Source organism: Pundamilia nyererei, unplaced genomic scaffold, assembly GCF_000239375.1.
Source record: "Pundamilia nyererei isolate P.nyererei 1_Seehausen unplaced genomic scaffold, PunNye1.0 scaffold00059, whole genome shotgun sequence".
In the NCBI taxonomy this organism is placed as follows: domain Eukaryota; kingdom Metazoa; phylum Chordata; class Actinopteri; order Cichliformes; family Cichlidae; genus Pundamilia; species Pundamilia nyererei.
Genome location: NW_005187460.1, coordinates 1,467,212 through 1,480,991, shown reverse-complemented (window position 1 = coordinate 1,480,991; position 13,780 = coordinate 1,467,212). Strand labels below are relative to the sequence as shown.

At 44.5% G+C, this 13,780-nt stretch overlaps 1 protein-coding gene across 4 annotated transcripts in view; it reads left to right on the top strand.

Annotated features, from left to right (window-relative positions):
* septin9a (septin 9a) overlaps positions 1 to 13,780 on the top strand; it is a 79,392-nt gene that overhangs the window by 9,364 nt on the left and 56,248 nt on the right. Inside the window, exon 2 of one of the 4 annotated variants that reach the window (XM_005734572.1) lies at positions 1,742 to 1,804. In XM_005734572.1, the coding sequence (XP_005734629.1) occupies positions 1,742 to 1,804 (63 nt within the window). Of the gene's footprint in view, positions 1 to 1,741; positions 1,805 to 6,290; positions 6,399 to 13,119; positions 13,519 to 13,627; positions 13,698 to 13,780 lie in introns of those variants that run through there. The other 3 variants (XM_005734575.2, XM_005734573.2, XM_005734577.1) reach the window with 3 other exon arrangements.

The window sequence follows — 13,780 nt, the reverse complement described above, 5'->3', positions numbered from 1 at the left end:
CTGCACCTACTTCCTATTTTCCTTCCTGAATATCAGGACCTTAGTACTGTGTAAAGGACAAAAAGCTTTACATTTGAGCCCCTAAAGCTTTGGACTGTGTATAAAAATGGCCATAACTCATCTGTGATTAATGCAACAATTGTTTTTAATGCCTTAAATAAAAGCTGGGAGTCTGCATATCTGTTATTCACTCATAAGGTCCATTTGATGTTACTGCAATGCAAACACATTTTGGTAGACAGCAGTCAAAGATGGCTGCTGTATTCACTTATGAGATCTTTTAGAAAACTCCACTGCCGTTTATTTAACCAAAACTTTCAGTCTGAAAATGTTACACATGATTTTAAGTGATGAATAAAACTATTTTTTAAATATTAATCTCACATATAATTCATTTACTCTCTACATCATTCTTCCTTTGACTGGCTGAAGTCACGTGTTAGTCATGTACGTTAAAGAAAATATTCACCCCTGTTCCTGTAGTGGAGCTGAATCACCTGTTTGAACAGAAAACAGCTGTATCCTTTTTAGCTCAGTACGCCACCAGCAATTGCTGGTGATTCAGCAGCACTGAACGCGCACACACACACACACACACGCAAACACACACACCGGAGTCGATCAATGAGAGATTATCTTCAATGTTCCACCAGAGTAACACAGCGGACCGTCTGCCAAGAGGAAGCAACATTCCTCTGATTCTTAAAACAACCACCGTCATGTAGAACAAGACTGTTGACACTGAGATCTCTCTTAGATAAACATGAATGGGGATGAATAACCTTTTATTTTCCAGAAAATAAGCATACGGGACCCCGGGGAGAACACTTAACGGGATCAGGAGACCATAACTTCAGCTGCACTTTTCAGATCTTTCCACACTTTCATCAGCACTGATTTATACTTTCAGCTGCTGTTCTAATTTAACCATTGAGGTTTGCTTTGTTTACGCCCTTTCCCCCTCTCTCTGGCTTTACTAAATTTAAACAAACTGCTTCCACCCACCTGCCAAAGCATCATACTTTCACTCCATCAGCACAATTTTAGTCTATTCATGCGCAAACAAAACATGCAACAGGCCGCACGTAGTAGAATTGTCACACTGTGCCGTTACTCTCTTCTCTGTCATGCACTTTCTCCTAACTGCAGCTTTGGTCTTCTGGGTTTACTTCATCCACACAATTATAAAACCAGAAACAAACGACAAACTAATTTACAAAAAAAAAAGAGCCTGGCTTTTTCTCTCTGTGGTCGGACAATAATAGCAGTCTTTCAAACTGTTGGTTTACTTTGTTTTTCCAAATAGCAACTGTAGATTATTTTGGCCTCATGAAGAATGTGAAGTAATGCTTTTCCATTTGGTGCCCGTCTTTTCAAAACGCCACTGGCAGCAGGTGTTCCTCGTGGGGAAAAGTGAATCCGCTCGAATGTGTCATTTTGGATTTGGCCATTAAAAGGAAACACTGGCAAACGCGAGCTAAACTGCAGACTTTCCCTGATAATTTGCCGTTTTTGAAGAATAGGGGCAAACTGCATAACCAGACCTGCCACCGAGGATGCTTATTATTTCACAGCGTAACCCTAAACTGTGGTTTTGTGCAGACTTTATTGTATGTTTGCTCGTACTCCATAACTGTGGCCGAGAATTGTGAGTAATGCAATATTTCTTTCCTAATGCTGACTACATTCCAGATGAGGAGATTTCACTCATTTTCCCTTCTTTCCTTGTCACAATCCACAGCACGAGCCTCCAGCGCTCGAGCGAGGAGGACCGAGAGAGAGGCCTCCGGCATCACCAGCCCCAGTAAGTAGACTCCACCACTCCAGTGTCCGCACATGCAAAACATCCAAGCTTCTAAACTAAACCAACATAAGGTAAAGATTCCCACAGGGTACCTTGCATTTCTCCTAGGTATACTTGCACACAGCGTTTGCAGAATTTGCTGTTGATCTGTGGATTTAGCCTCTCTTCGGGTAATCCCAGAGATGTGATCTCTGTGGCATCTGTTGCAACATCGTTTATTCTTCTCATCACTGAGTCATAAAAAGACTAGCTGCATGTTCAGAGCTGTGAAAGGACTGTGTGGACTGATCACACCCCTCCTTGCTGCTAATGAGTCAGGGACAAGACAAAATCTAAACATTGAGAGCCTAAAAAGTTTTGCATAATTTGGTACATTCATCTCCAAGAATCGATTGTAATCTGTCTCTTGTGGGCGGAGGTAGACGCAAAAACGTTTTTTTTCCCACTTGGATAAATTGCTCTCTATTACTTTGAAGCGTTATGTAAGCCGATGTCAATGACCATCAGCTGAGGAAGGTGCGAACACTGCGTGTTTCCTGCAGAGATAACGGCTAATAGTCAGTAAATAGCAGATCACACATACAAGGGTAAGAAACTCTAGCAAAAAACATTTAAAGTCATTTAATTATTATTTTAGATCTTATTTCATACTTAAACAAAATAAGTTATCTTGGCTCTGACCACTCCCACTGTACTGCATAATTTTAAAGGTTAGAGGTTATTTAAAAAATACAGGTTATAAAAAATAAGCCCTAAAAAACAGTTTATTTGCTTCAATGCCAGCAGTGTTTTTGCAGTGTTGTTTAAATGGTAGTTTTCAGATTTAAAATAAAAATCTTGCACAAATAAAATGTGTAATATTTCACAGAAAGAAAAAACACATCCACACATACTGACCGTCTCTTTCACGGCTGTTTATGAAACCATAAACTAATCACGTGATCAACACCACATCTCAGACTGGGGGGATTACATCACGCTGCAAACTGTGGCTTAGAAGATGAGATAAGGTACTTGTTTATCTTGATACCTCTAACTGTTCAAAAGAAACTCGTCAGTCTGCAGTCGCACAAACTGAATTCTCCCACCAGTCTTTGCGTCAGCAGCACTTTTGTGAAAGGATTTTTCTGTGTAACAGACAGCAAGGGATAAAACAAAAGGGGAATAATGACTCTTCAGACAGTATCTGAAAAATTGTTCTGTTGAATTATAGAGCATCATTCAAGAAAAACCAAATGACCAGAAATCCAAACAATCCCCGTTGAGCAAGCACTTGGAGAGTGTGGGAAGGAAGAACTCCATTTTAGCAGGAAGAACCCTCCAGGAAAACCAGGCTCAGGGAGGGGCGGCCATCTAATGCAATCGGTTAAGAGATATAGAGAAAGAGAAGAGAGAAAAAGGAAGCGCAGAGAGAGTCAAGTGAGGACAGCAACATGAGGGTAATCAATGATTTTAGGCTTCGCTCTTTTTAAGCAGTAGTACTTGTTTTTTCCGCTGTTCACTCTCAGTTTTAAAAGGACGGTATTTTGTTTAACGTGACAGCGAAGCACGTCACTGAGGGAACAAAGAAAAGCACCAACGACCATCATCTTTCTTCCCCATTTTGATGCTCAGTTTGAACATCAGCACGTCATCTTGACCATGCCCACACAGAGTGACGTGATGCCATATGATTGGCTGATTAGATGTTTCCATACCCACATGCTGTACTTACAAACGGTGCTTGAGGCTCCAGAAGAGGCCCTGCTTGTCAGCAGACCCCCCCAACGCTGATGCAGCTGCCACAGGGTGTGTGTGTGCAGGTATGTGTGTGTGTGTGCGTGCAGGAGTTTGTGTAGGCATTCACAGGGAGATGCTCCGTACAAAACATCTGCCAACGGAGCAGATTTACGAGCCAGCAGGCGTGTGTTTGGGAGGATGCTTTACTGTAAACTCAACTAGAGCACACACACACATACACACAGGTCTGCCCAACACTGTTGCCATTGTCTGTCTGTGTGTGGTTAATTCCCCTCTATTAGTCAGCAGATCCTGTTTTATTGGACATGCACACAGAGACATTACAGAGATATAGCCCTCCATAAGGATAATCACATGCACTTAATCCAGATAGGATTTAATTCTAACACTTCATTTTTTTATGGCAAAAACAACACATTGAGTGACATTTACTCTCATCTTAAACTTAATGGGACAGTTCACCCAAATATCAAATCTGCACATTTCCTGTCTTTTCAAAGTGCCACAAAATACATTTCAAAAGCAAACTGTAATGTGAGCAGGTTCAGGTTGTAGGAACTATTTTCTTTCTAATCTATTAACATTGCAAAGAAGCATGCAGCAAGCTAACTTTACAGTTGAGCTTAGAGGGGGCCACTAATGTTTACATCCTGTAGCCTTTTATGAGCACCAGCCTCTCACCACAGTTAGATGTGTGTTTCCTGATGTACTGTACTGTGCAAAAATGTTTTGTCAAATGGGAAGTATGTGCAGTGATTTATTGAAATGTGCGAACATACATGTAAATAGAGTATATAAGGCCAAAACAGAGTTTGTAAAATTCTAATGAGCTTGAAAGACAACCGTTATTCTCAACCCCTCCAGGAGGGTTTTCATCTAATTTCTTGAAGCAGTCTTCAGGAATAGTTTTCCAGGTTTCCTGAAGGAAGTTCTTCCTTGGATGTTGGCTCACTTTCTTTCTGTTCTCTGTCAAGATGTTCCCCCACTCGTCCTGTTTCCTCACTTTTTTTAAGGACACACTGCACATCGTGCTAACATATGCCAACTTTTTGACTGCACAAATACAGTCGGTGCCTATCAGCCTGTTATCTTTGGCAGTTTTGTATATTCAGCTAACAAAATTAACAAAGTGCCTCAAGATACTGTTTAAGATGGTTTGTTTCCAATTGTCTGTTTTGTATTGACAACAACAGGTGCCTTTTTTATCCTTGAATTATTCATATGTCAGTGTTAAGTAGTCTAACAAACAAGAAAAACATTCCTCTAAAAATAGTCAGGCAGAGCCAACTTCTAAATAAAAAGCTTGAAAGATCTCTAGAAAGCTACTTTTAAAAGGTTTGAAAAAAATCTGTCTCCTTAGAAGCAAAGTTTAAAGAAATAAAGGGTGAGCCAAGACTGCTGCACAGTACCTTACTCAGTCAAGTGTACAAAATCAGTCTGGATGGATAAATAGCCTTACAATCATCTTATTAATATACAAGAACTGTCAAAAGGAGCGGATTTCGCTTAAATGACTTGATAGATTCTCTCATTGGCAAACCAGCAACAGCAGGAGTAGGTGAACATCGTCAATCTCTAATCTATAGTATCTGTGTCTGAAAGTAGGCCTGAGTTTTGATCTGCTCAGTCATTGTTTAGATTGTCTATCAGCATCTAATTAGTCCTTTAATTATTTTGGCAACAAATACTAATCATGTCTGAGCCTCCTGCTAGAATTGTGCGCTCTATCGTCTTTGCTTACATCAGCTTCCAGCTAATCAGCGTTCCAGATTTTATCCATTCGGGGCCTAATGAGGCTGGTTTTAACTGAAGGATTAAAAGTGATTTGAGTTGAGACAAACAAAGGACACACAAGCACTCCGAAGCCTCCTATATGAAGGCACAAATACTGGGTCACTGGGGACGTTACGTATTGCACAAGACAGCTGACTGGCATGTCTAAGTGTGTTTGAGCTCTCTATCAGAGCTCAGACGCTTGCCATGCGACCCCTGACCTCTGCGGCGCAGCGTGAGGGATATGCCAACAGTCGCAGGTCATTTTAGTTTCCTGAGCACACATTTCAGCACGACGGCTGCTGTTCCACTACACCAGCAAAGCACAAGCGCTTCTTCTGCGTTACCTATATAGGCTCGTTACTGGGAAGCTTTAATTGGGAAGTTTTAATTAAGTTCCCCCTTCTTGCTTCCAGCTCTTATTGTTTTCGCGCTTCAGTGTTATTTCTATCAGCCTTTCACACCGTACGCAACGGCAGAACTGTTTCATCGTGGGGAAGTCCAGACGTGGCTGAGGCAGGACGGTCCTACCAGCTCGACGAGATCGCAGTTGGTATCAAATGAATCAGGGCCGGAGCGCACGCACGCACACGCGAGGAGAGCATTATAAGCAGGCTGACAGAGGAGTTTTCAAGTCCAGCGGTTTATTTTTGTCTGTAAGGAGCTTGTCCGTGTCACATGGTGGAGCTAATGGTTTCTATTTTCAAGACACAATGCTGCTTCAGTCTCTTGGTCTGCTCTGAAGAAGGAGAGGGAGAGAGAGAGGGAGCAACATATGATCAGCACATGGGGATGTCGTAATTCTGAATTCATTAGCAAGACACACTGAAGGAATCAGTGTTGAGGGAGGAGGGGAAAGGGAGAGAGAGCCCGAAAGGAAAGAGAGAGTAAGAAGAGGAGGAAGAGGAACAGAGGGAGAAAGGGAAGGAGTGAGGGAGCAAGAGGGGGGGGGAAAAAGGGAAGGCTAAAAAAAGGCAGAGAGAGAGGGAGAGGGTGAGAGAGGGAGAGTGGAGTCAAAGAGCAGACACTACATGTGGCTGTGGAGGGAGTGATCCGGTTATGGAGGGGGACAAATTCTCAGGTAAGCCCAAACTCTCGGGGAGCTTAGATGAGTCCGTGCCATCCGTTCTTTAGTGCAGTTTAAGGCTCTTCGTCGGCTCTTTTGCTGGGTTATTTTCTCCATGAGCCAGAGTCTATTTTTCCCCTCCATGGTATTTTCCACTCTCTCATTCTGGGCTGTTTGCTGACTGGATGTTTTCTTTGGGGTTTGGAAGCTGTGACCAGGAGCTCTGCAGGGTTTGTGGAGCAGCTTAGTGGACCCGGTTTTGGTTTATCTGTCTTTTATCTGTCCTGTTTCCTTTCATGTATTTCTGTCTCTCTGCACTCACCTCACCATCTGTATCACCAAACCTCTGTTAGATGTTTTTGTCTTTACAGGCTGTTGGTCAGGATTTGGACTGGTTTGCTTCGTTTTCATTTGTTGCAAGAGTGTTGCAACGTTTTTAGAGAGTTACTTTTTTGTGCTAAAGTGACAAAGAACAGAACTTATTTCTTAGATATTTCTCTCCATCCCCTGCATTCTTCTTTAGTGTGAAAACAGGAAGGAGCTCTGTTTGAACAGTACTACTCTTGTCCCTTGTGGCTTTGATCCCTCTTTGGCCATCGGTCAGTCCCTCTTTCAGTTGACAGCGCAGAGAAAGGACTGCCTCAGTCCTCTTAAGCGACGTTCCAAATTTGCACCTCTGCCATGTCTTTCTTTGCTGGATGCGGCAAACAATACACATTAGTGAACTGATAACCGTTTTTCTGTGCACAGGTGCTGGTATGTGAGCTGGACATTATGCTAAAGTCATCAGTGAGGGAACCCTGTCTGCTTCTCGCTGGTATTTTTTATAGGTGTTAGTGTGAGAGCTGTAAAAAAGCTCAAGAGAAGTAGGGTGGAAACGTTCAAGTGGTGGTAGCAGCATGTTTATATGAGTGTGTGTGGGACTGTCTATGTTAATGAGCATACATGTGGTTGGTGCGGTAGTGTGTGTGTGTGTGTGTGCGTGTGTGTGTGAACGAGCACAGCTTGTAGCACCTACAGGGTCTGTTGAATCGAATTGAAGTAAGCTCAGATTATTGACAAGTGTGTGGTGGAAGTGTAAAGTAGTGGTACACCTATCGCACTTCTCCCGCCCCGTGAACAGCTCCTCTCGTTTCTCTTTCTGTTTCTGAGTGACCTCTCCACTCCAGGTGCTTTCTCCAGTGGGCTGTAACAGCTCCAGCAGGACACGCGTGTGTATTTTTGTTGTGTTTAAATATTCCCTCAGGTTTCGATGCATCCGTGAACATGTGTGCATCAGCTCCATCAGTTTCTGGTAATGCTTTAGCTTCTATTGGCTCACATGTAGCTGCGTTTAGTAAGCATTGTATCGCGCTGGACTCATTTTTCTGTTGCCTGCTTTTTCACGCTTATGTATTCAGTTCCTTTTAATCTTCCGAAAAGCCCTTTTACAGTGTGTTCCTCATTCACACACCGATGCATGGTGGCAGAATTTCCATTCAAGTTCCCCCACCCCCCGGCCACTGGGAGCATTTGGGCACATGGGAAACACAAATATCCAAGGCAGTGGCATTCAGGCACCACCCTTGCCTAAACCACAGAGTATTTCCAGGAGTGAGAGTGTGTCTGAAGTGGACAGTTTCCTGCCGCGTGCCACATATAAGAAAGGACTTCTGAAAGAGTCTCGACCTGATTCTCTTGAAATTGTCCAAAGCTCATGTCTGGAATTACTAGACAACCTACACGTCCTCCTGAGGCACAGTTGCCTCTGAAAAGCAGCTGTGGCCTTTCTGTGTGGACTATCGCAGCCTTAATCTTAGCTCAGATAGGCTGCGACCCTTTTTGTTGTTATATGTATCATGTGTACCCCACTTAATGAATCCGCTCTGTTTCCCCACCCCTCTGGTGCTGATGCTGATTTTCAAGGCTCCCTTTGTCTCCTGTGATCCTCCCCCCTCATGAATCAACGACCGTGATGTCCTCAACAGAAACTTTCCATGAACCTCAGAGCTGATGTTTCACATCATTTCCAGTCACAGTGAAGTCAGCTGATGAGGTTTGATAAACATCTGCATGACACAGCCATAGTCAACGCCGCTCTGAAGTCTCAGGGTCATGACTTTCACAGTGACTACAAGCTTTTGTGATCAATGCGGTAACTCACTGAAAGACGCCAGGCAGGCTGTTTGTGGCAGGAGCGCTCTGATTGATGTGTAATTTACACACTCACCACCAGGTGGAGGCGCTGAGTTACACGACGGTCACTGGAGTCTCAGAGACTTGTTGTGCTGTTCTGCATCTTCAGGCTGCTGCGCAGTAACTGGTTTTAAGGAAACAACAGAGTTGATTTTGGTGAAAACAAAACATGCCTGCAGGGGAAAAACTAGGGCCGTGATGACAGTGCTGGCTTGTTGACCTATTAAACAGTGCTGTTACCGACCCAGTGGTGACACGGCGCAGAAGGCGTAGGTGGGAGAAAGAAAGACGAGCGTAATGAGAGTCAGCTCCTATGAAGGACAGCTGCTCTCTCTATTTACCGAGCCATCACCCCACCAGCCCCATGTGCAGTCACATATACAGGCTGTGCACACTGCAGAGCAAACCACAGAGTTGTTTTTTAGAGTGGGGGGGTTCCCTCGCATGTGTGCGTGTATTTTCCAACAGGTGCTGCTTTTGATTAAAGGTCGGGGAGCCTGGCCGGGTGCTGATGTTTAACATTTTGGTTAAGGGGCAGCTGCCATCACTACAGCTGTGCTTTTACTTTACATGAAGTCACTTCGCCATCTCTGGGGCCACAGGCTCCGTGTGCACATGTGCACGTGTGCATCTGTGTGTTTTAATGTGGCAACCTTTACAGATTCTTACTGTGTGTGTGTGTGTGTGCACCGTCACACATTCTCACTCTGATGCCTTCCCATGCCATTCATTCCCACTTTTAGCTAAAAGCACTCTTCCAGTGGGGTTTACTGCTTTTTTCCTAACACTGCTGACAGATATCTTCCTGCTTTCTAGTTTCCATTAAAGCCGTGGGGGGTTCACTGTCACTCCACATCTCCCTTTTTCCCCTCTCTCTCTCTTTACACATTTATATATATTTTCCCCTCGCTGCCTGAGAGGGAGAGAGAACAAGCACACCTTTCCCCACCTTTCTCCCCCTCTCTCAAGCCCCGAGCCAGGTACAGCTGCTTATTATGGGGGTTACCATGTAAACAGAGTTGCAGTAACTAGACAGAAGCATCCAAAAAATACAGACAAATGAGCACACGCGATCAATGCAAGCAAGGCACCGACTTTACCTCTTCCAGATGGCTTGTTTGATGCAGTCTGACTCATGGGCGACTTGTCTGCATTGAGGCCGACAAAGCTTTTCTGTTGTTATACAGTGAACTCAGCAGGAAGCCAGAGCTTCCTCTGTATCTGGTACTGGAAATGTTTGAAATAACAACTGACACAAGCTGAAAGAAACACTGATCATTATTCACGCATCGAAGCTGGTACGAGGGGTTTAGGAACGGCTTTGAAAACATGCCATCTGTAGAAAAAAAGTTAACAAAGCTGCAGTCATCAATGATGTTAAGGTGCATTCTTGAATCCTCTTGATGAGTGTGGCTTTGCTTACTATTGAAATTGTTATTGGAGTTTTATCTCAGATTTGAACTTTCAGGGCATCTTTACCACTCACCAGACTACAGAGGAGCGTATCTCAGTCTGCTGTTGCCCTGGCATCGCCCCAGCAACTGCCTCGCCAAGCTGGCATCTGTTTATAGAAGCAATCGTCTTCTCCTCCCACTGGGCTCCACTCATTTTTCAGCTCCTCGAAGGACAGGACCCTCTTTAGCGTGGTGGTGGTCTGGGTTTCTTTAAGCGACAGACTCTTTGTCTTCTTGCTGCAGTGCAACATTTCATTAACAGCTCGCTATTCAAATGTATTACAGTTCAAAAATGTACAGAAGGCCCGAAGGCCCAGTAGATTCCTACTCTGGATTGAACCAATGTTCCTAATTATTGCTGTTTTTTTAGGAGTTTTTTTTTTTTTTTTACAACAAATACGCAGCTCTGCCAAGACTAACTTGATGATTTAATTATTCTGTGGAAAATAATGCACATGTTTATGACTGATTAATGAAAAACATCATCTTTGCTCATAACACAAGGCCACGTTTACTAGAAAGAAGAGGCGCTGTGGCTGAATTGACACCACAGGAGGCCCCAAAGCTTGCACCGATATCTGGAAACAACATGTCCTTGTAAAAACTTCCAGTCACACACACACACACACCCACACACACTCACGCATACACACATTTGGGCTACCACATACCATATCCAAGGCATATGTTGTGCAAAAAAGCAGATAAAAATGATTCTCAGTGCTCTGCATGTGCTGAGCGCGAGTGCACGATTGCTATGATGTGAATGAAGTTCTCTAAAGGGCGAAAAGCATTCCCCTCTTCACCCAGTGTGACAGTTGTTACAGCAGATTGGATTAGAGCTGTCTGGGCTTGCTGGGGCTTGCAAGGATATGTGGTGGAAGGAAGTGTGCATTGCTGTGTGTGTGTGTGTGTGTGTGTGTGTGTGTGTGTGTCTTTCTAGCTTTGTGTGAACATTTTTTTCTTCACTTTTTGCTTAAAACCATTGTGATAACCACTTGATTTCAGGGTTTTGTGTAGAATCGGGGTGTAGCTCACAGTGAGGTTTGGGTATGGGGTTGTTAAAAGTCAAGGTGAGGGGTAAGTGTCCTCACACTTATACAAAGCTGCTACGGCGACAGGCCTGGGCGCTGTGCTGAGTGTGCATGCATGTTCGTGGTTTTGCATGCATCAGCTGTGCGCGTATTAGTCGTCTGTGTGTGCATGCATGTGTGTGTGTGCACAGAAAGGCTCAGTGTGTATTTTTATGCCAGGTTGAGTAGAAATCCACCACACACATGCTGGGCAGGATTGGCTGTGTGGGTGGAGGGTGTGTCCCGAGCAGGATTCTCCTCGTGTCTCCATCTTTATTTGTTCCCAGATTATGTTACCGGGTGCTATAGTGACTGGTATAGTGACACGTTTTATTTATAAGTACAACGCTGACCTCTGCTGGAGGAAGTGATACACAATTGAGACATTGTAGGGTTCATATCTCCAGGAAAACACACTTCAAGTAAACATATTTAGGTGTATTTATAGGCTAAGTGTGTGGGGCGGTAATAAGACGAGAACAACCCCTATGAAACTTGTGAGTAAGGCAATGATTCTGATTCTGTTCATCTGGGCAAAAACCCAAAATTAAAAATTGAAGCTTTTGAAAACATGTCCCACAATTTTCAAGTTCTCTGTATTAACCAAAATTATTCGCTGACATTTTTCCGGTTACATAATTGTTTTCATGGTTCACTGATGGAGGGGGGGGGGACGTGGAGATTAACCACAGACTGCAGGTTTTGGTACAGTAAAGCGCCGTATTTATTTTCACAATCAGCGTGTTTAGTGTGTGTTTGGCCACTCGTGCACATCTGTGTTTATGGCGAGGTAAACACGCTTAAATCAACAGAAAATGGAAGCTAAGATTCTAGTGTAAGCAACCAATTGGCTTTCCAGATAAATCACACGCCGGGCAGAAACTGCTGGGGGGGGGGGGTTGAGGGGGCCTCTTAACGTCTCCTGCCCCTTTACGCTCTGAAAAAATTTACTGCCGTTTAGATCCTAATCATTTTTGCTTCAGCTGTTGTCTCTAAGGGCTGCCTCTTTACTTTACAAGCACAACATCCATGCAGATTGGAAAGAGTTATGAGCCTTATGAGAAAAGATCCTCTCAGCACACACACACACATAACTATAATACTTTTGGTGTTTATTGTCTTCACTAATGAATGGTTGCGAGGCCAGCAGCAGTGTTTTCTCACCGCAGGCCTGTGGCTGAGCAGTTGCCTGAGGGTGTGATAGCATTGTGGAGTAACTCTAGTTTACACAAAAGGTAACTGCGTTCGCAGCGAGCTGTCAGTTTAGGCGGCAGCGCTTTACTAGAAAAACATTTCCAAGACACTCTAGTAAACTAACTGCGACTGTGCGCAGTCATTCTTAACATGCATTCATCCACATGCCCCTAAATGCCACATCCGCTCGCTTCTTCTCCCCCTGGTCCTGTGCATGCACAGAGCAACACACACGATCACACTGACCAGCGCCCCTGCCCACCCGTCCCACAGAGAGCCTCATTCACATGGTCATTAAGTCATTAGGGTACTTATTTATTGATGTCTGCCTCCAGAGTGACTGAGCATGTCAGACGACCTACAAACTGCCTGCGTGGGCCCGTCCTGACCATATTAGTCCATTGTGTGGTTGTGTCTTCGCTCTTGGGTCGTTCATGTGTCGTCTGCAAGCTTTCGCTCCAGGACTGGACGTAGAGCTCATCTTTCCTATACACTGAGCGAGCTACGTGTTTGCAGGATGCTGCTCTAATGGCTTCCAACCCTTTCAGAGCCTCCAAAGGCCCTTCAGTGTGCTGCCCGGAGCGTGTGAGTCATGTGATCGGGCCTGTAGGAAGTGCGTTTTGAACGTTGGTGTGTGAATAATTCGACTTGCCCGGTCGAAAATGAGAGGGTTCGCAGAGAAGAGGCAAGCCAGAGAGAGGAGGGCTGCAGAAGGGGAGGGAGATAGGGAAGGAAGAGGAGGAGGAGGGGGGAGGGAGGGAAGGCAGTGAGCTGCAGAGAGAGAGGGAGGGAGGGAGAGAGCGGGAGGGTGGGGGGTTGTCATTGGTTGCTCATTCCAAACTCTGGAAGTTGAGAAGGAGGAGAAGAGAAAAATAAGTTGCTGCTTTAAGAAAGAGAGGAGAGATAGGACAGGCAGAGCGTTTTGGATCTGTGACCTGCCTGGTGTGTGTGTGTGTGTGTGTGTGTGTGTGTGCATATATATGTGTGTGTTTTTCTTTTTTTTTCTCCCTCCCCACCTCTCCTTTACTCGGGCTCCTAATTTGGGATTTGTTTAAAAGCGGGACTGCGCCGTAGGAAGACTTTTCCTTGCTAGGGAAAGGGAACCCTGCTCCCTCTCTCTCTCTCTCTCTCTCTCTCTCTCTCGCATTTATTACACACACGCACAAACACACTTGACGCCCAAAATGTCTGATTCCACTGTCAACGCTCACTTGGAAGGGATCATATCAGACTTTGAAGGTCAGTTTGTTTCTCTCATGTGCTCTGCTGATTCTTCTTCTTCTTCTCCTTGTCACTGTGGAGTGAGGCTCTCTGTAACCCTGCCATGAGGACACTATAGATCATTTCCACATGTTTGATTGGAGCCCAGCGCATCTGGAAAAATGGAGGGTGTTGTGAGGGCTTTGTTGACGTCTGCGGTGAGCTGTGGTGTTTTTTTAGGGGAGGGGGGAGTGAAATTTGTGAAAGTGTTGCTGCTTTTTAAACTGCTCTTAAACTTTTG